Source organism: Scophthalmus maximus, chromosome 7 (genome assembly GCF_022379125.1).
Source record: "Scophthalmus maximus strain ysfricsl-2021 chromosome 7, ASM2237912v1, whole genome shotgun sequence".
NCBI classification, from domain to species: Eukaryota; Metazoa; Chordata; class Actinopteri; order Pleuronectiformes; family Scophthalmidae; genus Scophthalmus; species Scophthalmus maximus.
This window is the reverse complement of record NC_061521.1, coordinates 1966090-1989925: the sequence shown is the minus strand read 5'-3', so window position 1 is coordinate 1989925 and position 23836 is coordinate 1966090. Positions and strand designations below refer to the sequence as shown.

Sequence of the window (23836 nt, the reverse complement as noted above, 5' to 3'; positions counted from 1 at the left end):
GATTAACGCTGCTAGTAAGTAAAACAGAAGATGGAAGCAGCTTTAATGTCCCAGCCGACCAGAGACTGTAACACAGGAACTGTGTCGTGACAGTAGTGTTTTGGCGACGCCCCCTGGTCAGCTGATTGGCAGGTGAACAGTCCCTCCAGTGGCCATGAAGGAGGCCGACTCCGTGCTGAGCACTTCTCCATGGAAACCAACATCAACAGTTGGGGGGACGTTGTCGTCTGCAGCCGACAGTGGACACCACAAACAAGAGTGTAGGTAATGTCCTCAGTGTTTACTGCTTATCACTGTGTTAACTTTGAATTCAGAGCGAAGAACAAAAAAAGTGCTGCGTGTTTAGCTGTTTCTTTTATTGTTTGTGGTGATGTTCCTGGGACAGAACATAAACACAATTTATGTGTTTCCCGTTGTCGCCAGTCAGAGGTGGAGAAGTTCTGAATTTCTGTGCACATTTCTGGATGAATAATTGATTATGTTTTAGTGGTGGAATGTAACTAAGTACATTTACTAAAATTAGGATATATAAGCACTGTACTTTGGTACAATTTTGAGCTACTTCACAAAACTATTTCCATTTTCAAATACTTGCATCACAAATGTGTAATTGTTTTACCACACTGCATTTATCTGATACTTTGAGTCACTTTGAAGATTCCTATTAATAAAATAAAATAAAATGGACATATAAATTGAGATGTATAATCATACACATCAATATGTCATTATAATTCAATATTATACATTGTTTTGACATTGTTGTGAGCACTTTTGAGTAAGTTTGAATAAAATTCTGATTCAAGGACTTTTCTTGTAAGTGAGTACTTCTTCCACTAATTTACAGCAGTTTAACATTAGATTAATGAAGTACAACCAAACCTTTAACGACACCACAACAAAACATGAAAAATATATTTTATCTATTAAAAAAATTTAATTGAGTTAGTTATTTCTCGAGCACAGGTTTTAGAAGTTAGAAAAACTAGTTTTGTTAATTTCATCGTAGTAGTTTCACATGTTTGTTTAAGGAAGCTGACATGTTTTAACCAAATAGATTTTAAAAAAACTTTAAAATTCCAGATCATGTTAAAACTGTATGTCCATTCCGATGTCACATTCAAGCAAACCCTCATTAGGTCCAGCAAAGGGCTAAACAGGGCTCAGAAAATCTAAGACATGATGTAAAACCACTGAAAATCAGCGTGAATTGTATCATTCCTTCAGGTTACAGTATCAGGATGACATCTGGGCAGATGGGGCAGTCGGAGGCTGCGCTGGTCCCACTGTTTCTAGGCAAAGTAAGCTGCAACACCACTTTTGTGCTGGACTGCTCAGAGGGCACCAGGTCTGTCCTGGGGTCAGTGAAACGCCTGCTGATCCAGACGCTGCTGACTAAAGCTTCACGCAGGGACTCGCTCTTCAACATCATGACGTTCTCAAACACGGTGAGGTGGAACCAAGAGGTCGCAGGGAGGAAAAACTCTCTCTAGAGGTTGCGAGGTTCATTACAAGCCATAATACAAAAAGTACCAGAGGAAATGACAACATGACGGCAATTTATCTGTTATGAGAGCATGTGGGGCGAAAATGTTGGTGGCTGTTAAATAAAAAGTGACAAGTGCATTGGTTAGTCTGTTTCAGGAGGAGGAAAGCTGCTTCAATTTTTAAGTTGAATAAATATGAAAATATGACCCTTGGAGATGCCATAGATAAAGTCATGGAGTTTTGCAAGACCCACATTATCTGAAGTATTCCTCATGAAACTATGTAAAGTCAGCTGTTAAGACATGTACGTCCAAATCCTAATCTTCGTTTTATCGAGTCCTCAACAAGTCATCGAGCGCTCTTCACCAAAAGCATTTTTAATATTCGAACATAGTAACAGTATTGAAAATTTACGGACATTAAGAAATATCGCCAGGAAAAATCCTCAGGAATCATCCTCTGGAGACCATGAATATGTTCAGGAGGTGTGATTGACTAATCAGTCCAAATAATTGTGTATTTAAAAAAAAGACTTAAGTATAATAAAGTCTGTGCTGTCTTGTTTAACTGAGAAAATATTCAATTTAATTTAAAATCTGTTTCTTGAGCACATTTACCTCAAGACTGATGTTTTTCTTTTCCACTCTGCAGGTGAACGCCTGGTCCCACCACATGCTTCCCTGTGCTCCTGACACAGTGTACACAGCTCTGTCCTGGATTCACTCCATCAGCTGCAGCGCCGGCAGGGATCTCCTGGCTGCCCTGAGTCTGGCCCTCACCGACCCGGCCTGTCACGCCGTCCACCTGCTCGCTGCAGACCAGCCCGACCAGCCGGGGGCCGTGCTGAGCGCCCTGCCGGCCCTGGCGGCCGGGAGGCCTGTGAACACGTTCTACCTGCAGGACTCGGATGGTCAGCCGGACATCAACACCAGAGATTACCTGCGGCGTCTGACTCAGGCCACCAGAGGAAGCTGTTATGTGGTTGTAGACAGTTCCGATGGGAAACTGGGGAAGGTATAACGAGTATGAAGTAGACGAGTGCTGGGTGGCACTTGGTGGATTAAAGATGAAAAAACACTTTTACCAGTCACCTTCATGCCCTTGACGCTCACATGGGATCCGTATCTTTGCTCTGTCAAGAGAATATTCAAGTAATGAACAATATACTGTGAACAAATCTAACATCAATAGGCCAGAAAAGTTGGCTTTACTCTTTTTAGATCCATCTCCACATTACCTATTCATAGAAGAGTGGCTGCTCCCAATCTGTTTCAAAGAGCAGAGCTCGATACATCTGAAGTGCATCCAGCATGGCAATTAATGAATATAAAAACAAATGCATCAATACACCAGAAAGTAGCAAGGAGAAATTAAAACTCTTAAAGAGTGCAAAAATAGATGAAAACCAAATCAAAAAATCACAAACTACCTCTTAGAGCTAAAATGCCAAAGCAACATGTCTGAATATTCTTTTTTTGGAAAGGAATATATACCCTCCAATTGGGTAACTTTATACAGTGCAAGATAAATTATAAGAAACACTGACAATATCCATACAAGGCTGTGACTGTTTCCGTATGTGTACCATCAGGTGGTTCCTCTGTGTGCTGCTGAGAGCCAAACATCGGTGCCAATCATCTCTCCAGTCTCTCTCAAGTGTTGCTGTCCGTCCACTTCACTCGTGTTTCCACGGCAGCACAACACATGTACTCCTCCACTCAGGTCGGTTCCCATGGTTGACTGGATTGTTCATTCAGATATCATGTCATACATACATACTGTACATTTTGTGCTGGGGGTGACAGACCTGTACTGGGTATGTGAAACACTTGAGCAGGTGCAGTCTGGACAATCCTGTCCGCCCGGTCACCTCCTGCCTGCTGTCTGGTCGATCCCTGGGCGGTTCAGAGTTTCCCCTCGGATCCCGTGTCCTGGCCAGGAGAGAAGTGGATGGCTTTTATTACCTGGGCACTGTCACACAGCAGGTTCAGGTAAAAAGACATGGCACCCGTTTAAAATTGCATACAGTTAAGAATCCACAATTATTTGGACATACTATACCCTTAACGTTTATTAGAAAAAATGCAGACAAAATGTAAATCAATCCTCATATTTATTGCAAATAGCCAGACGTACTCACAGACTGCTGTATGATCTGACCAGTAAAGGAAACATCTGGAGACGTCTTCTTCCCTTCGTGTCCAAACTCAGGGCCGCACAGGGGTCTACGTTGTGGAGTTCGACCATCCAGGGGGTGCTGGTTTGGGGGTCGTCTCCCCCCAGAGGCAGCTGGTTTGCTCCCCGGACATGGTGAACCACAGCATCAGACATCAAGCGCACCGGCTGGTGCCTGGAGATTCTGTCCTGTCGCCATGGCAGCCAAATCTGAGGAGGTACGGGCCGGGGAGAGTGATGGCCAACGCAGAGCGCGGAGGTTGTTTTGGAGGTAAGCAGTCAAATAAATGTTGGTCTTGACATTTTTTACAGTGACGTGGGTGAAACTTTAAAATTTAAGATGTTATACAGTCTAATACTCACAGTGTTTCTGTAGAGGAGGGTGAGACTGTGTGATGTGACATGAATGAATCATATCTTACAAAAATCTTCGGTTCAGGAAAATAAGATCCTGCACCAACAGATTGAGGAACAGTTTCTTTGCAAGAGCTGTAGCCTCCATCACGCCCCTCCCTTCCCAACCACAGAACAGAGCAAAGCAACTGTGAGCCCCCACACACACACCAAAGACTTTGACGCACGCACGCACGCACACATACACACACACACACACACACTTACATCATTCAGCCTCTGTAAATACATCCCTCTATACATGTGTAAATGTACATTTAATTTAACCACCCTTTTCATTAAACATTTAAAACTTTATATAATACCATCACAAGCATCACTTGTGGTTTATTTGTTCACGACACTACTGCTTCCATTTGTCTGTTACTACTTGTATTTCTTTTCCTGTACGAGAGAAGCCATGCGGAATTTCTTTGTACCCGAGATTGATGACAATAAAGATAATTCTGATCTTAACACAGAGAAAACGCATTTTAATACAACTCAGTGACCTACACCTACTGCAACATTATCTCAGATGTTAGTAATCTTGTACAGATTACAACCACAGGTTAAAAGTGCCAATTTGCCAAGACGTAAATAAATAAATGCTAAAAAAAGAAATGGGGCTCAACACAGAATAAACAATTTTCCTTACTTCCATCACTTTTCCTGTTGCCTTCACAATTCTCTGTCTTTGTTAATACTATTAAATCACATTTGAAAAGTACTCTATCCAGGAGACGATGCATGTTAAGATTGAGTTTTCCTATTTCAAAAAAGCAGAACTAGTCATGATCACCCTCAGTAAATCCTCCTAATACCCGAGTCTATTTCCCTGTAGCTAATGGTGTTACGAGTGTCCGGGTGCTGATGTGGAACGGCTGTGTGTCTCTGCTTCCTGACCGCCTGGTTTTACCTCTTTCGGCATCGCACCACGACAGGATAGTCAGGGAGCTCCCGGTCCCGACGTCAGCCCAGAGTCATTCTTGCAGCTGGCTTTGCGCTCGCAGCTCCTCCTGGACTCCCCAGCTGTTCTGCACCGACTGCTCGGCCTCGACATCTCGCTGCTGTGCGGTTATAAACCGCCGGCCCTGCGCAGTCCCAGCCGGTTGTGGGTCCAGCCTGGGAGGAGTGGATGGATCTGAGAGGGCAGAGGGGGATGAGCAGGTGGATTTCGGGAAGCGCGACCTTGAGGTGCCCTTTTCCTCCTCCTCATCTTTTACCGAGGATGAGAGCACGGCAACGTTTCCTCCTGCGGGGAAGCCGAGGGGTAAACAGCCACATCGTCCTCCTTGGAGGTACTGGAGGAGAACTGGGCCCGAGCCTCAGCACAGGCAGCCAGGTAGGAAACACAAACTCTGAGTCGACTCAGAACGTCTTTCTTTGATTTCACTGAAAGTGACTAAAATCATTGATTTCATAAATTGAAAAAAACAGTGCAAGGCAACATGTTTAACCTTTTTAACATGACAACAATCAGATGGTTATGGAGGGAGATCATCTTGTTTTGCTTTAAAGCACAAACCAGAAAAGACACAGGCCAGTGTTCAGCATTGTGAACGTTTTATCGGAAAAATACATGGTAATGCTAATAAAAGGGAAGAGCAGAGGGGAAGAAAAAAAGCAGTAAGAGCAATGGTCTCACTTGAAATCGGAAATTTAAAAATAATCTGTATTATATCTGTCTATTTGTGTTTAGTAAAATGTGTTGAAGCAGGGTACTTTGAGACAGAAAATGTTAATGTGTTAGATCACACGGTCCAGTTGAAAAAAACAATAATCCCTTAGTATTTCAGTGCTTGTGAACATTATTAGTTGGATGAAATTTTCATTGTGATGAAATCCAGTAAAACTAAATGTGGTTGCAATTGTGGTAGGTTAAATTAACACTAAATTATGGATTTCTTCTTAAGTTTCGACAAACACTTGTACTCATCCCATCAAAAGATCATGAAAAGTCTTTTTTTCATCATGGCTGTATTTAGAATAAAAATCAATGGTCTAACTGTATGGCAGTTTAGTTTCTAGCAAAGACATACATGTTACAAAGCACTGACAGTGTAAACTAACATCAGTACACCTGCACAAGATCTTTTATTCTAATCTTGTAATCTAATCTGCAGGGAGTGCAGTGGTCTGGAGGACCTCACAACCTGCGAGGTTCAGCTTCCCTGTCCCGCAGATCAGCGCCTCGCCCAATCACAGCTCTCTGTTTCAGTCACTTCCAGGTGTTAAAGAAAGAGGAGCGAGCCTCAGAGAAGTTTTGGGTAGGACCAACTTCAGACCTCGACCGCCTGCGGGACGGCAGCCTTTTGCACGGAACAATGCCACTACTGTTTACACATAATGTGTCAGTGTACAGATTATTGAACTTTGCCATGTCTGTAAAGAATAAATGAAAACAGTGATTTTTGTCTTTAATTTAAAAATATGATTACACTGATGGGGCATAAGTGCAGGTAAAAATACATTACATGATGTTCTGCTTTCATTACAAACTACATGATAATACTCAAGTGAAATGCAATAAAATATGGCTTCTTGATGTGCATGAAATTAAACATTTTGATAAAATAAAATGTAAACCCAGTGTAAAGCAGGCCATTAAACACAGCATCTGCATCTGTCAGTTCTGTTACTGCAGGTTAAGGGTTTGGTTAGGTCAGAGGTTAAAGATGAGCTTGATGCTCTCTCCAGCTCTGACACTAACCTGCTGAGTCTGCTGCTGTGACTCCTGCACGCGGGCAGTGATGGCGTACGTTCCAGGGGAAACCTCGATATAGAAATCTTCATCTGTTGCCGACACGTGATCCTGAAGACGAGACTTGAATTTTAACAGGTTTCGCTTTACCCTTTAGTCCCACACAGCCACGTTCACAAGACTGAAGTGGTGATGCTGACGAGGGGAGCGCTGAGAAGTTTCTCTTATGACGGCGATATGCTGTTTCAAGGAAATCTGCAAGACGTCTCTCTCAAAATTAATAGTTTTACCACAAGCTGCTTCATCTTATTTCCTTGTGTGTCTAGAGGGCAGTAAGCTTGTTTCTCTATTTGTTGTTGTTGTGATTTTATTGCTCTGGCCGGGAAGTCGGACGCACTGACCACTAGGCCAAAACCGCGGAGATGCATTGCTAATGATGATTACTTCTTTTTTATATCAACATACAACCAAGGGAGATTCAGAATGTAAGAGTGCTGCTTGTACTTGCACTCTCGCAGAATCCAACAGTCGCAGTAGCTGATTATTTTTGGGTCAATATCACTTCACCGAAGCCCTGAGCCATTTCAGGCAAACAATCTCACGTAAGCAGAGTGTACTGATATGGACCTGTGCGTCTGAGATAAAGCTTAATCAAGTAATGATATTTTTCTCAGGAGTTGATGGTTCAGACTAAAGTAACAATGTCGGTGAATTTAATTCTCATCATGACTTGGTGAGAGTTCAACAGGATGTCCATGAAGCTTTGTGTCAGCCGTGTGCATTTACAAACATTTTAGCCATAAGGATGTGATAAAACCAGACAAGGTTTATATCAACATATAAAAAAAAGTAAACCCAGCAGATCATTAGACTTTCCTGTTGCACAAAGCCCTTACATGTTTCCTGGCTGGCAGAGAGGGTGCCTTCTTCCCAGCAGCTGGTCGCGTGTGGAACCTGCACACGTGCTCCCTCTCTTTGTCAGTGGGCTCTGGGCAGCAGCCGGACTCGTAAACCCTCTGCAGCACAGACAAAAATTACAGTTTAGTCTCACCAGTGTGTGCACAGGTGAAGGCCTACAGCTCACAAATAATCACTGACCTTGCATTGATGGGTCGTCTGTGCCATGAACTCTGCGATGGTTGCAAAGGCATCATTGAGCTCTGTGTGGGCGCTCTGAAAAAACAACAAAGTATAGGAGCTTGACTTTAGAATAGGTGAGCAAATTACAAAACCCCCGTCAGGGTGCAATCATTCAAAATCAATCAGTATCGGGGAGCAGTATCCAAGAACCACGCAGGCGGATACCTTGACAGGGATTTGTGAGTCTTCATCTGCGGTAGTGGGGGTCTGGGATGCACCGGTGCTGGTCCAGTCCACGCTGCGCCTGGAGGCCCGCCGCAGCACCTCCCGGCCCAGACTGGCAGAGCGCCGAAGGGACGACTCCAGCCAGGCTTGACTTTCCATGAACAGGTCGAGTACAAGCTCAGGTGACAGTCACCTGAGAAGATGAGCGAGCAGAGTGGGTTCGCTCAGACAGTTTATTTTCCTCACAGTGAAGTCCAATACACTGGACTTTTATTCCAAATAAACTCTAATGATTTGATCGGAAGTTGAAATGATGTCCACAATGGATAGAAATGTAATCAGCCAGAACTTCAGTGGTTATAGTCTAGAGATTTTCCAGTGGCCAAAAACTATTGTGGTTGTCGTCCATTGAGTTGAGCGCAAATATTTGATGGTGCTTCACGACTGCTGTTTGTGAAGCAACGTTATATCACTAACATCCAGGATAAAACAGGAACGGCTCTGCATCTCATGACTATATTCAGTAACTTAATCTGCAGAATTTTCCTTCAAGTGATAGATAAATGCAAGGAAAAATGTCTGTAGGACTGTGAGATAGCGAACCTAGCCAATCAACTGGAATTGGCATGATTTTAAATATGACAAAGAATTATATATAGAGAGAGAGAGAGAGAGAGAGAGAGAGAGAGAGAGAGAGAGAGAGAGAGAGAGAGAGAGAGTTTTCCCACAAATGTTATAGCTCAAAATTCTTCCATATCAACAGTCACTTACGTTAAATGGTTTAATTCACAGGGAAGTCATCCTGAACATCGAAAGTCTACTTCTCTAATCACAGCATCTTAGCAGTTATATCAAAAATTCGTAACCCAAAACACCAACAGGCCAGAAAATAACACAGGGCAAGTGAACGCAACATGAAATCCGGCGAAACAGCGCATGCGTCGAGATTAACGCCCCACTGAGCGACGTCAGGAAGCGGCTCGTTCCTTTTCTCACTCTCAAGTCAACCGATGTTTTCACGAGTTCAGCTAAAACCTGAAAATGTCGCACAACACGTCCGCGTCTACCGACGTGTCGTCCCATTACCTCTTAACAAGTCCGGCGAGGAGACTATCTGCTCGTTTACCTGTTGCGTTCAGAGGAAAGGTGCAGAAATACAACACGCATACCTGTCAGTCACCTTGAGCGTGAACTCCTCACATTTTCCACGTCGAGTTTGCAAAGTGGAGTCACGGCTTCCACACGCAACCGTGCCCCTGCTGCTTTCAAAAGACAGGACGGGAAACCCTGCATGCCAAGCCCCGCCCCCCGTATTGACGAGCGGGACACTAATCAACTGGCCCTCAAGGGCCGGGACTCTTCATGGGTCATGAGATATTTAAAACATGTAGCACTGGTTTATTTATTCTTATGAAATACTGGACACTTTATTCTTAGTCCAATAAAAATGTATTTTTGTTTAAGTTTTGATTTTGTAACCATCTTAACATCACATCTGATCACTGTAAGAGTGTCACCAGGTTTATGAAGTGGGGGGAGGTCGAATTGTCCTTCCTATCGACTATTCCCTGACCTCAGTGGAAGACGTCTTGAGGTCAAGGAGGATACATAGGACTTAGGAAAAGTCGACAGCGGTGCTCAGAGAATCCGACTCGACTTTCACTAGACTACATCAGGCGCCGGCGGATGTCGTTGACGTGCGTCTGTCGTGGTGAAACTACACAAGACGCAGCAGCTCCATCCATGGTTTTTCAACGTGTATTACCACCGTGTGACATCAGATGTAAATGATTCAGATGTAACAGTAACTGACATGATGACGTGCGTCTCTTCCCGGTCATATTCATACTCTTCTACTTCTACTTCGGACTGAATCGTTTACGTCCGTGCGAGGCGCGTCACGTTAAATATCGCTGCCGCAATGAATTGTGGGGCGCTTCCTTACTCTCACATAGGAAGCTCCAGTGTGTCCTCTGCTAAAGGAGATAGGAAAGGAAGCTCCATTCCTAAGCATTTAGAGAACCTGACAGCTCTTATCATGGTGCTGATCAAATACTTCTGGGCCACTTCAAGATTTAGGAAACTTCCTGAGACAATTTGACAATTCAACCTCACCCTGGGGCTTTTGGCGAGGCTTCCTGACCAGACAAAATGCATCGTACACTCTCTCCTTTGTGTTTCTACCTTTTTATATACAGTCTGTGGTTTCCTACTCTTAAACCACAATGCACTGCCATCAAGTTTCTGTTTCCAGTGTTCCATACTTACATGATAATCACATTCAGGACTTTTCAGCAACACTTGTGTAAAAAGGTCATGCCTGGATGGGTAGTGTTTCTATTTAGCAGTAAGTGTATTTGGAGAGTCGTCTTCTGTCTATTTAAATAAGACTCAAAGCTGACTGCTAGCCTGTAATAGTATTCTTAGTTGTTACTGTTAGACAGTGGTGTGTATTTTACTTGCCAGATTTGTGTTATGCCCTTATGACCAAATGCTTGCTGATTAGTGAGTAACTCATGTTGCTATCTCACAATACCTGTGGATGCACTGATTAAAGGATCAAAGGGAATGTGACAACATTTTCCTTTGGGTTTCATAGCATATTGGTTTTCATTTCGATTCCAACCATGGAAATGAAGATTTTATCACTGCGTTGTCCATATTTAACATGAATCAACCCGCAAAGAACACAGGGCCAAGTAGCCTATAGGTAAACTTTCTGTCGTCCGTCTTCGGAAATGTGTAGTTTCACCACGGTAAACATGTCAACAAACACCGTCACATAATGTATGTAGTAGTGCAAGTGGAGGATTCTCTAAGCACAGCTGTTGGCTTTTCTTAAGTCCTACATGAGGAGGTCCAAGTCCTACTTAATTTATTTAACATCTAATGTGCATCTGGATGCCTTCATCCATGTAACCATGTCATAGTTGTAGTGACAGCTTTAGTGCAAGTGATCCTAACAAGAAAGCTCCTCTTGGCTCAAAATAAATGAATAGTTTTCTGTAACACACTAACCACCATATATGTCCTTTGATATCAGTTATGACAAACACATTGTTCCCCTTTATACAGTTTATTTTTGCAAAAACACACTGACGGGAGCTTTACGCCATCAGCACGCAGGCACCTCCCACTGCCTTGATCTTCTCCTCGGCCCGTCGGCTGAAGAACTTGGCCTTGACGATCACAGGCTGTTTGGGCAGCTTGCCTTTGCCGAGAACTTTGTAGTAGCCCTGTAAAATAAAAGATTTAACATTAATGCACCACGTCTTAACAAACACCATTTATCCCAAACAATGCCACTCAGCTGTTTCCATGTAAAAACTGTATAGTGGCTCAAGTCACAATATTTGGCCATGCTCAACAGGAAATGACAGCACTTAACAAGTTCATAGTAAAACCAATTTGATTGCAATAGTGAGAAAGTTTGATTTGTTACAAGCATCATGGCAAAATGTTGGAATGTGTGTGCACTTAAATTTCAACATTACTTTTCCAAAACTCTAACTTGGAGCCTGCATTTTAATTTTCAAGCAGAAAAGTCAAAACAATTTGCATCACAGCGTTAAGTTTGAGTTTACTTAACATTTCCAGACCATGACCATTTTTTGAACATTCTACGCTCAAAGACTAGGACCAGTGAAATGCAGTCCATCAAACGTGAAGGTACGCTTCAACTACCCCACAACTGTCTTACCTTATTGTACTATTATATCCACAAAGAATGTCACCATTATGCCCAAGACCCTGCTTTGTTACCGCAAACAGATCTGGCAACCCCACAGTGAAGACAGGACTTCTGAGTTGCACTCACATGTGCCAAGCGGGTATGAGTAATAGTTCCAATGAGAAAACTAAAACCCAGTGTCCTTTTTGTTTATACAACTGTTCAAGACAAGAATCCATAGACAGACAAATTCAAGGGTGTTGAATCTGAAGCAACTGGACTTCAGAAGTGAAGAAGCCTCTTGGATGAGAGGTGAAGCAGCTTCAAGAAAATACAACCAAGTCCAGTTGCTCCTGAATAAACACCCTTGTAGATAACGTTTTTTAAAGGTATTGTTTCCTCTTACAGGTTAAATGTTTAACTTAGTCACTGAGCTATGCTAGGCAGAGTCAAACTGATCATCTCTACTGTAATTTTTTTTTACACCAGAACTTCGGTTAGACATTGCAGATGTGAGTTTAACCTCCAACTGAGTGCAACTCCTTTACTGATAGCGCTAAATTGAATTTTTACATTTGTAAGGCGAGAGAGAGAAAACATGAGGCCAATACATCAGCTTGTTATGTTTTTTAACAGTGATGAAAAATGAAGACAATTCTTTGTAAATAATAAAAAAATTGGCCAACACTTACAGCGCGCACTGCATCAATGATGGGGGCGGGACCCTCGGGCTTCTTGCCATAGTTGAGCCTGGTCTGCTCGCTCACCAGCGTCCACAGCTTGTCCAGGTTGATGGTGGGGCAGTGGGTTGTGTTCCTCTTCAGATGGTAATGTCTCATACCCACTTTACCGAAGTAGCCCGGATGGCTGAGGGCAAACAGGAAAAACAGACATAAGGTTTACCGCAAGCCAACCAGAGTGCGAGAAAACTGTTGGTTTTGTCCTTTAGTTAGATCTGTGCATGTATGAAATGACAGGACAGTGAACATAGGTCGTCTCCTGACCAAGTCATTTCTCTTGAAAGTATTACACTTTAAATAGTCATGGTGGACACAAGCTGAGAAGTTGATTGAATTCAACCTTCACTTGTTATCTAATGTAATATAACTTCAACACGAGTCTCATGATGGAAAGGTTCAGACCAAGACATGACAAAAGCTTTGTAACTGCCCATGTGGCTGACTGGCCTACAAAGAGCCAGTCGGTGAATAGGACCAGTCTTCACTCTAAGAGGACTCTAGCACACCAAGACAATGATTTGTGTCAAGGTGAGACTCTAGTCTCTACAAGAACACGAACCATTACTGGACCGACAACAGCAGGGAAACGGACGCCAGACACAAGGATGGATATAACAAATACAAATGTTGAAAATCAACTTACTCATCTGATAAATGACAAAAACAGAAAGTTATTACGCCTCAGGTATTGTTAGCAGGCACAACTTAATTCTAACAGTTCAGTGGAAACACAAGGACTCAAACATTTTTAAAAGTAACTTGCATTGGAGTTGTGATGAAGTATATTGGACAACACACCTCAGCGACAGACACGGACACTTACTATTTGTCGAAGTTGATTCTGTGGTGATGCATACCACCAGCATTGCCACGACCTCCGGGATGCTTCCTGTGCTTCCCTGTGGGCGAGGACGAGCTCGTGTTATATGACAATCACAGTTGCACAGACACATGCACTCGACCACCACCTCCACCACGCGGCGGCGGCGGCTCCACTCACCGATGCGACCGTGTCCGTGGCTGACGTGTCCTCGGAGCTTCCTGGTCTTGGTCTTCTTGGTTGGCTGTCGGGACAGATCGAAGAGAGACGTCAACCACCGAGCCTCCAACGCTCACTGCTGTGAAGCTAGCATGTAGCTCCTGACACTAGCTGGCTAGCGGAGTCCACTATGTACAAAACGCGCCATTACGCCAGACACGTCCGTCCACCAGCTTTGGTCGTGCGAGTTGCCGGTAACTGGACAAACCCCGCACCCGGGACCAGGCGCACGTTTCCCACAGTGGAGTGCGCTCAGCCGGTCCGACCCCCGGCCCCGGCTACTCGCATGCTGCCTAGCGACCTCGGAAGCTAATGCTAGTTCAGCGCCGCTCTTTAGAGGAGCAGCGCAGCGAGCAGAATGACTGAAGCGCACTGGCCTCCGTCTTTTTAAACACCTTAATCCGCCATGTTATTCAGGACCGAGGAGGTTTCGTGTTCACATTCAATCAAACAAACGAGACCGGACACCGCAGGTTTACTGTAACGGACGGAGGCCGAGCTATCACACACACACAAATCCCTAAATTGTTCATCAATAACTGCAATAATGGCCGGTAATTAGTCATACGATGTGACTGTACAACAAATTGCCATCGGACGGCAGTTTTTCTGCACGAAGGACCAAGGATGGCCACAGATTTTACTCTATTTCAGTGCTGAGGGAATTCATGATTGCACCTACCATCTTGGAGGACAGTTGAAAGAGGAACGGGATTTGGAAGTCACGCGGTTTTGTGCGAGATTTGCGCCCCGTCAACAAAGTGCCAATTTGTTTCCTTTGTGTCTTAATGGCGATTGGTAAATGCGCTAGCAGGGGCATTAGCGCCATCTACTGGACAGGAGGGTGGAGAAGTGGCAGGCCGAAATAAACTATTGGAAATTCTCTCTATTATTCTGTTTAGTGTGTAATTGCCATAACATAGTGAATTCGCCAATACAATGCCGTGTTTCCAACATTTAGCACTTATATGATTTCCCTTCTTTCGCCATTTTACTTGCCATTGTCTTAAAGATTAGTCCGTTAATTAATCAACAGAAAATTGATTGGCAACCACTTTGAGAATCTAGTATTTGTAATTCTTTAAAGAAAAAAAACATTTTAGACAGTTTGGGGCTCAAAGTCGGGAAATTGAGATTTTTTCATTCCCCTATAAAGGCAAAGATTTGAGGCAGTAGATGTTTTTTTCTTCTTTCCTCTCCCACTGATCGATTCTTGACCCCTCAGATCTTGTGACTGCTGGACTATAATGTGGTTAAACTTACACATCAGCTATTTATCTAATAATGTCATATACAGTAATATTTCTACTATCAATGCCAATACTTTGAGAACATTTAGCTGTTATTACTGTTGTACTTTTACTTAAGGAGGATTTTAAATGACTATTATATTACTCAATGTAATATTTACACAGACATGATGTCTGTTTAAACAGGCATTTAAAATATTAATCACACTATAACGTTCTAAAAATAGTTTAAAGGACATTTGAGATGTTTATTAATGTAAAGTTTTTGTCAACAAGTTTAACCTCTCATGTGAAGACATATTTTGTGTGTATATATTTATATACTGTATATATATATATATCAATATATCAACTGTAATAATACTTCCCAATACTGTGTTTTTATACAAGCATATATTTTTATTATAGAATTACTGTATTTGTTGACAAATACATTATACAATTATAATTTCATATAACTAAAAATACATTGTGTTATAAACCATCCATTAATTGTTGGTATATCGCTTCTAAACGCTTAATTGGTTGACTGTAGGTAAAGTGTTACCACGATGGGATCGCTGAAATAAACGCATTACAGTCCCTGAAGCATAATTAATATGACACACTTGCTTGCGGTGACTGCCACTGGTGAAATATCACGAGGCTGAGTTGGAATCAGCTTTCCACCAATCAAATCCTCTGTATCCCCCTTGATACTGGACACATGCCTCTCATCTTCAGCTCACATCCACCTGTGGACACACTCACCTGCCTTCCTCATGCAATAATCTTGTTCAATCATTGCTTACGTTCACACTGAGGTAAGGCACAATTTCAACTCTACTTCAGTCTGTTTGGTTACTACTTATTATGTGCACAATGTCTAAATGTCTCATTTTGTGTATGTTATTGTCATTCATGTTACCTAAAGAGATAATATTATTACAGTTAATGTAATGATCAAAATGCTGATTCCAACGCTTCACGTCCTGCGTCCCTTTTGCGATTTTCTGTTTGTTTTGACTCCTGTATTTTGGCGTCAAACACTGAGCACACAGGAGATTTCGAAAACCAGAATCTTCTTCTGTGCTTTCTCTTCCCTTTTTTTTGCCCCATGAGACCTGATCTCCAGGAGATGGCAGACCTGCCTCACAGACGCCATGGCAACTTTCCCCAAAGGCGGGCCACCCTGTTGCCACAGGTAGGCAAGTGTAGGAAACAGTTAACGCCGGAGGCCATGTCATCTGAGAATAATCTAAATCCAGAATCCTCAGAAGAGGGAACCAAGCCTCCCAGCAGAACACTGAGTAGTGTAACAAAGGCTGTCATCATTAGCACCACAGCTGGATCTTTATAACAGAGTTGAGAACAGTCATCACTGTATAATTTGACCATCAGCGTGATGAGAATGACACCCAAACAACTTTTCTTTCAAATAGCTCTGCAGTGCTGAATTCCATGAGATGAAAACGGAGTCCAACCAGTTTTGCAATGGAAAAACCAGAGCAGCTTTGCCATCATCTGAAAAACAGCTGCTACAACCGGTTACAAGTGCAGCAGCTTTACAGAAGCGAATGAGGTAAAAATAAAGGACAACACTGTGAGCAACGACACAATTGGAAAAAACATGTATTTAAAGGGATGGTTTTCATTTTGATTGGATGAGAAGAGTAATACCATCTGTGCATCTAGTGCAAAATAGGAGACTGTTAGTTTGTTAGTATCCTAGTATTAGTCAAAAAAATCTGCATCATCTGCAGGACCATGAGGATCCGTAGTTTATGTATCTGCTCAGTATTTTTGTGCAGCACAAATAATTATTTCTATTTGTCAAAGGATGAAACACATAGTATTTATGTATATACACACATGCACATATATATATATGATATATGAATTACATGTACTTGTATATATATCATGATATATACATGTACATATCATGTATATGATATCTTCCTATGTATTTCTGAAAGAAAGCTAATGAGTGTAGTTGCCTAAAACATAAAACGACTCCTTTAATGGTGTTATATCCTCCATGTTGGATAATCTGATTGAAAATTTGAGTCATCAGCAAAGCCTTCATCTCTTTCCACAGGGTTCATCCAGAGGCCCAGAGGATCCTGGGTAATTCCCGCATACCTGTAGTGAGCCTGGAGCGCCTGGACTTCCGGTCTGTGTCCTTATCTTCTCTGCAGCCTGTGGTGTCTCTGGTGCGTCTGCCCTGCCAATCACAAGCGGAGCTCCACAATCAGGTAAAGACTTGACGATTTAGACATATCCATTTGAGACCAAGACAAACATGAGTTCTCTTTTATGGTTATTTTTACTTTTTGCTTTTCCTCTGTGTCCTCACCTCTGCTCGCAGGATGGATTCGGTCAAAACGAGGCAGGCATTTTAGAGATCAGAGGAGATTCACCTGAGTCTAAACCGGCAGAGTTATCTGATCGCAGTCAACCAGAAGCAACATCCATATCCTGGACTGAACCATATTCTCCCGACTGTTCCCCCTGTGAAGAACCAGAGCAGGACTCAGGCTTTGACTGCGAATCAAACCCGGATCAGCCATATATCCTGTTTGATTGTGGAGCTGATGAATGGGACCCGGACGGAAAAACGGATTGCGAAACCTTTTATCTGGATCCAGATCCGGAGCAGACCATGGTGATCCAACTGGAGCCGGAGCCAGACGCAGATCAGAACCGATCCCTGCAGCTTGACGACGAGCCTGAAATGAAATGCGAAGCGGATGTGGTTGAAATGGAGGACAGAGAAGAAGAAAGACCTGACGTTTGCTGCTCACAGGAGGAGGGCGACTCCTCCATCCGTCAGCCTGAACCTGGGGACGGGACTGAGGAGATGGAGAGTGAAGACTTCTGTGGTGTTTGTCTGAACGGTGGAGATCTGCTCTGCTGCGACCGCTGTCCTAAGGTTTACCACTTGGCCTGCCACATACCTCCTCTCACCAGCTCCCCACTGTAAATACTGCACAAACACCCAAATACCAATTGCACATGCCTTTGGCATTTATCATGAGAATGAATGCCCTTGCTGTGACTTGGGAAGTTGTTTCCAACTTGTTTTTGGCTTTGGACCCTTGAATTCAAGGGAAAGCCGTCTTCTTCCTCACAGTTATGAGCAGCTGCACAACCCAATAACAATATATCACGGATACATTATGTTGAAAGAGTTGTGACCAATCAGAATTATTGATCAGGAGCTACTCCTCAGATTGTGAGACATCAAGTTCAAGATCAGGGATAAGAGAAAGAGATGCCGTGCTCCTCGTTTGGTGTTTTGAGAGCAGTGGAGAGGATTTAGTTCCACATTAAAGCAAACAAGTTAGTCTTTACTCTGCCCGTGTCACTGGAGTTGTGGCCTCCTCATACTTTGCGTTCAATGTAACGGAGGAGCGAGTCAGTCAGATTAAAATAACATGGTCCATTCACTGTATGTGTTTTAATACTGTAAGGACAGTGGAGTTATACGGAGTGGATTATTAGCCAGAATCAGGGTTTAAGCTACACTGGCAATACTTCTTATCGATGTATGAATGATATTTTTCACAAACGGTGAAATAAGACAAGTCCTGTGTGTCCTACAGAGGGGACTGGGTGTGCACGCTGTGCAGGTCCGACCAGGAGCCCGCGGAGGCCTACGACTGTGAGGACATCCACTCCTGTGGGGGGATGACGGCTCCGTACACACTGTCCAACCAGGACCAGAGGGTGAGTTGTAGAGCAGAATCCAAGGTTGGGTTTCCTGAGCTGATGTTTAGATAAAGTTTGTATTTTTTTTTTCATACTTGTATTTTCATCATGTCATGTTACATAATGGATGGAGGCAGTACCAACTAAAATAGTTAGTAGGAAAACCAAGTAATGGAAGTCAGTCAGTTTACAGATAACTGAAATCGGCAAATTAAAGTGAAGAATTACTTACTGTTAATGCAGCTACATGTGATACATTGCAGCACCAATATGGTGAATTTTGATTTCACTCTCTTGCTTCTGTGGTCTGCTGTGCAGTGAGCTCATGATGAGATGATATGTTTGCGGCGGGGTTCTTCCCCCCAGATTCAAATCAGTGTATGCGTTTCTGTGTTTTTCCCTCTGCAGCGGTGTGAGAAGTTGACTCTGCTGTTGTACTGTCACCTGCTCAGCGCTCCGTTTCATGAACCTGTCAGCCCTCTGGTCAGTCCAACAGATTCAGGTTGAGAGAGAGAGAGAGAGAGAGAGAGAGAGAGAGAGAGAGAGAGAGAGAGAGAGAGAGAGAGAGAGAGAGAGAGAGAGAGAGAGAGAGAGAGAGAGAGAGAGAGAGAGAGAGAGAGAGAGAGAGAGAGAGAGAGAGAGAGAGAGAGAGAGAGAGAGAGAGAGAGAGAGAGAGAGAGAGAGAGATGTACTTGCACAGAACACACATTGCAACCATTCATTCACCACCTAATCCCAAAACTCAAATGAAAAAAAACGAATAGCTTTTGTATTTTCATCTTCCAGGCTTTTATCAAATACTATAAATCAAATGGAACAGAGCTACGTCGTTACTCCCTGGAGTCCACCTTCCTCTGCACTCAAGTTATTCATTTTCTATATTCTTTGTTGAAGACATTTTAAAATGCGCTCAGCACACATGCACAGCGGCAGGTCTCGATAAGTTCTCAGTCTGTCAATTCAACAAAAGTATAAGATATCAGAAACACAAAAAAGGACATAAAAAATGTGCAACCCTGAGGTAATAATCCCCCATTAAAACAAGTTATATGGTCTATAAGCATAAATAAGATATCGTGTAAAATCCCCACATGGGCTCTTTCAACTGGTTTTCTCATTTTGTCTTTACATGATATATAACCAATGTTTTGTTACTATAGACGAAACATGTTGTGTATATTCCCATCACCAAGCAGACTCCAGCCATGATTTTAGGGGAGACTTACGATGTTGACCTCATTTAAAAGTCACAATGTGTGAGTGAGTGTCTGCAGCATGGGACGATCGTAACAATCTACCTTAGTCAAGAAAAAAAAAACTTTTCTGACAAACTGTGATGTTAAAATGACGACAGACCCTGCGAATGTGCTCCAGGCCCGAAACTACTACCAGATCATCAAGAGGCCCATCGACCTGTCGGTGATCCGCAGGAAACTGGACAAGAGCAAAACTCTGCACTACTTCAGCGCTGAGCAGTTCGTAGATGACGTCCTGCTGATGCTCAAGAACTGTGCCACTTTCAACTACGTAAGTCCGTCACAAGGAGGTTGGAATCTGAGTGGATTTGCCAGTTTGAATTTGATTTATGCAGTACTCAAATGAGTTCCAACAGTTATGCAACAGCGAACTGGCCCCAACTGAATCATTTGATTTGTGTATTTTTAGCAACTGCCAATCAGGTTGTGTCTATCTGCCAGTACCGGATATTGAATTCTCAAGTTAAAACATCACTGGCTCCATTTTGATCCTAACGTTTGAGACAACAAACATATAACAAATAAAGCAACTCAAATTAATTTCACATTTACCAGCTGTAACATTAGTGATTTACACATCAATAATTATAATCCAGTTATAACATATACTGCACATTATTCTGAAAGGTGCCACTCATAGCATTTTTTGGGGGGTAATATATCATATTATACATTACACTAATACTTTTGTACTTTTGAATACAGGATTTTTACGAGTATCTGTACACAGTGGAAAGGGTACCTTTAAAAAGTACTTTACTAACCTTTACTAAGTAAAAGATACTTAGGTAAAGTACTTACCTATGCTACTCACCAGTATGTATGCAGACGCAGGCGTAATCAAATAACTTTGTTAGGGTGAACTAGTCTGCAGCGAGTCAACTATCCTTGAACAAGTAAAGAGTCATTGTCTTGCAGTCGTTTGCCTCCTCCAACCAGTCCGTGGCAGGAAATCCCCAGTGTAATAATAATAATAATGGCCGGAACATTTGATATAAGATGTCATTACGTCTTCATTTGATCCAATTAGACATTTGGAAATGTAATATAAAGAGTGTATTCATTCTTGAGTTATGGCTAAAAATGTGTTTTATTTTGTGCGGTCAGAGTGACCTTTACCTTTGACCATCTTTGAATTCAAAGTGAAAGTTTGTGCCAAATTTGAAGAAATTCCCTAAAGGTGTTACTGAGATGTTGCGTTTGAGGTCACAGTCCATGAGGCCAAGTGTACGTTTGTGCCAGGGTGTGACAAAATTCCCTCTGGGTGTTTCTCATATATTGGATCCACAAAAACATGAGGTCATAGAAACCTTGACCTTTGACCGCCAAAATATAATTCACTGTTGAGCCCAAGTGAGCCACTGTGTCACATTTGAAAATAATCCCAGGGAGGTGTATGTATGTAAGGAGGAATGTATGTATGGACAACCCTATAACATATGCTGCCTCCAGAATAGATTTTAATGTGTGCTCTCTAAATGTTTGTCTGTGTGATGTGCAGCCAGACTCAGAGGTGGCTCAGGCCGGGCGGAACCTGGAGGTGTTTTTCTTCAGCAAGCTGAGGGAGATCTTTCCCGACCGGACGTTCCCGTCGGCCAGCCAGGACAGGACGGACACAGCTCGTCTCCGCTGGCTCAGCAGGAAGAGGAGGGAAAAAGACAGGAGGAAGAGATACACGTTTAGCGGGAAAAAATATTATCTTTAACGTGACATCCTTGCGTCACAGCCTTTTAATTCATGGAAAACATGACGGAAACTGCGCCAGTCATTTTGTACCAAACAAAAGCATCTTATGGGGAGCCATTAAATGTCGGTCATTTTTACATGTCAGGTATTTACACAGAAAATGTTGTCAAAAACATCTCATTAATGTGAACTGAATTTTGAATGAATTTTCCTGGTTGTAGAATGGAAAATGATGAGGCACATTTGAAAAAAAAAAAACCTTGAGAGCCCGCTCTTCTTAAAGGGATGTTTTTTTTAAAACTTTGTGTGATGTGACTGATATTGTACTCTAATTTTTCACTGTATCTGCTGTATCCAACTACAAAATAAATACTTTTATCCTTTTTTTTAGGTTTTGCCGCATACTGTATAAAGGATCGTGCCGAAAACCCACTGTCTCTGAAATGATGACGGAAAAAGATGATCTTTTATTAGTTCCACTACGGGGAATTTTCTGACAAAATGAAAATAAAAAAATGTTTTTAAAGCAGCTTCTTCGCCTTTTATTTTTTTACTGCTATTACACACAACTTCCGCCAGGGGTCATCATTGCGTTCGTTTATACACTGCAGCTTTCTTTAGCTTCAGGACCAAGATCATTTGTAAATATGAAGCCAGTAGTGTCTTTATATTATTGTATTCATCTAGTGATCTAGATACATGTCTCAGTGTGGACACAGGCTCAATCACAGCGAGATGTCTTTTTATGAGTTGACTTGGAATGACAACCACGATCATTATTGCTGCACACGTGTGTGGACTGCACGCTGGCTTACTCACAGTTGAGGTTTGATATCCACCGCCTGGTGTCAGAGCTCTGATAAAAAGACAAGCTGATAGAAGGCTTTGTCTCAGTGGCAGTTGCAAAGCATATTTTTTGTAAATGTGTCACACCACACTAATAAAAAGTAAACATTAAAGGTTCAAACAGACTGGACCAGTTTGAAGCAAGATGGTCTCTCCGGCGAAGCGATCTGTATGTGGCGACCACACAACATTCAGGCACTGGGGAAGGGGGCTGTTTCAGCTCTATGGAGATACACAGATAAAGGAGTTGTAGTAAGATCGGGTTAGGTTAAGGAGAGGTCTTGTTGCCTTGACACTTTTGTTTAGGCTCCCATGGCCTGAGGTCAATAAGAAGACAGCAACAGTCAGTCAATGAGAAACTCATGCAATGGGTCTTTCATTGACTTTATATTATTGCAAAACCTTAAAGATTCTGTGGGGGAAATTAAAGTGCATTCAAATCTCTGAAAATGTATTACACACACCATTAAACATGTCCAGATTCTAAAACCTGTTGAAAATGATGAAGGGGGGATATCAGTTACTCAGAGAGTAGCACGGCTCTAACTCAACCTGACAGTGATACTCTCCATTAGAGCAGGTGACACCAACCGGAGAAGAATGAACTTCCTAACTGGCTTCAGAGGCTGCTGCTGACGAGCCCCGTCCTCCTGTCTGGACAGGAGAGGAGGCCCCCAAGTGTCTCGCTAGCATTAGACACCGGAGACGCACGCTGGAGCAGTGTTGTTTAACCACTGACGACGTGTGTAAAAGGCTGTTCTGTTCTGTGATGAACCGGGTTTTGTTGTTGTTAGGATCACGACCAGGATTGAGTGGAGGAAGTTGTCAGGAAGACAGACACACCAATCGATGTTTAATGTACTTCAATATTTAAGATTTCCATTTTATATAACATACGTTAACTCCACCGAATGCATTTCACATTTGGTTAGTAATGACTTTGAACTTTGATCAATTTCTAATATATCATGCATTTATAACAATCCAAAATTATAATATCAATATATAAAATGATCTTCACCCCAATCATTTCAACCGATCAATTTCTGCTTACACAGCAATGCCTGACAAACCAATTACATAACACTTGTTGAGGAATTTTGGTCTACCCTCCCTGAGAAACTCTGAAGATGAGTCTTCTCAGGCACCAAGCAAGGCCATCTTATCTATATCAAGCCGAAACAATCATTGAGCAGCTGAAGTCTCTCTCCAGGTGTCACAGTCGCGGGGAGATGACGACATTACTCAAAGCTAAATACAACTACAGAGACCGGGGATGGGGAGATTATGTTGGGACGCGATACACTGTGAACCTGTTGATCTGTGTAGCGAACCGGAAGTCTCATCAATATTGAGCTCTTATAATAAATACTTCAGCTTAAGACTTCCACGGTTTCCATCTTCCTGAATCAGCATCCACTCCATCAATATTCCAATTCAACGCTCTCTCAAGGGACATTCTGCCGCTGAACTAGTATTTCTATCAGAAGTGAACAAGGCAGGGGACTCAAAGTTGCAGGCTCAAACACAAGGGCAGGTCAGTTTAGCAGGATTGAATCAGTCCAAGTACAATCGAGGAGCAGGCAAAGGC

General features: G+C 42.6%; 4 protein-coding genes and 1 non-coding gene across 7 annotated transcripts; 2 read left to right on the top strand and 3 right to left on the bottom strand.

Moving 5' to 3' along the window:
- Positions 1 to 2: 2 nt before the first annotated feature.
- On the top strand, positions 3 to 6467 carry c7h11orf16 (chromosome 7 C11orf16 homolog). 2 transcript variants are annotated; one of them, XM_035643738.2, is made up of 8 exons: positions 3 to 260; positions 1228 to 1448; positions 2140 to 2502; positions 3080 to 3210; positions 3326 to 3479; positions 3700 to 3934; positions 4901 to 5401; positions 6183 to 6467. In XM_035643738.2, exons 1-8 carry the CDS (start codon positions 155 to 157, stop codon positions 6404 to 6406), a joined length of 1935 nt encoding a protein of 644 aa, XP_035499631.2. In that variant the 5' UTR covers positions 3 to 154; the 3' UTR covers positions 6407 to 6467. The 2 variants fall into 2 exon arrangements, with proteins under 2 accessions (XP_035499631.2, XP_035499632.2); XM_035643739.2 differs by having other exon boundaries at positions 3 to 264.
- Positions 5601 to 9833, bottom strand: akip1 (A kinase (PRKA) interacting protein 1). Of its 2 annotated transcripts, XM_035643748.2 has the most exons (6): positions 9235 to 9833; positions 8066 to 8258; positions 7859 to 7933; positions 7657 to 7776; positions 6770 to 6871; positions 5601 to 6441 (listed from the first exon to the last, which is right to left on the bottom strand). In XM_035643748.2, the coding sequence occupies exons 2-6, from the start codon at positions 8222 to 8224 to the stop codon at positions 6397 to 6399; spliced, it is 501 nt and encodes a 166-aa protein (XP_035499641.1). In that variant the 5' UTR covers positions 8225 to 8258; positions 9235 to 9833; the 3' UTR covers positions 5601 to 6396. The 2 variants fall into 2 exon arrangements, with proteins under 2 accessions (XP_035499641.1, XP_035499640.1); XM_035643747.2 differs by lacking the exon at positions 5601 to 6441 and having other exon boundaries at positions 6463 to 6871; positions 9235 to 9823.
- Positions 9834 to 11125: 1292 nt separating this feature from the next.
- Positions 11126 to 14358, bottom strand: rpl27a (ribosomal protein L27a). Its single transcript, XM_035643746.2, has 5 exons — positions 14197 to 14358; positions 13476 to 13539; positions 13299 to 13374; positions 12428 to 12602; positions 11126 to 11301 (listed from the first exon to the last, which is right to left on the bottom strand). Exons 1-5 carry the CDS (start codon positions 14341 to 14343, stop codon positions 11173 to 11175), a joined length of 591 nt encoding a protein of 196 aa, XP_035499639.1. The 5' UTR covers positions 14344 to 14358; the 3' UTR covers positions 11126 to 11172.
- LOC118316093 lies at positions 12894 to 13022 on the bottom strand. The gene has a single exon (XR_004795096.1). It is a non-coding gene; the product is annotated as a small nucleolar RNA SNORA3/SNORA45 family (small nucleolar RNA).
- A 1962-nt stretch (positions 14359 to 16320) lies between the features above and the next one.
- LOC118315215 (E3 ubiquitin-protein ligase TRIM33-like) lies at positions 16321 to 21922 on the top strand. The gene is made up of 7 exons (XM_035642308.2): positions 16321 to 16325; positions 16845 to 17001; positions 17115 to 17725; positions 18352 to 18475; positions 18866 to 18940; positions 19832 to 19984; positions 21215 to 21922. Exons 1-7 carry the CDS (start codon positions 16321 to 16323, stop codon positions 21416 to 21418), a joined length of 1329 nt encoding a protein of 442 aa, XP_035498201.2. The 3' UTR covers positions 21419 to 21922.
- Positions 21923 to 23836: the final 1914 nt, after the last annotated feature.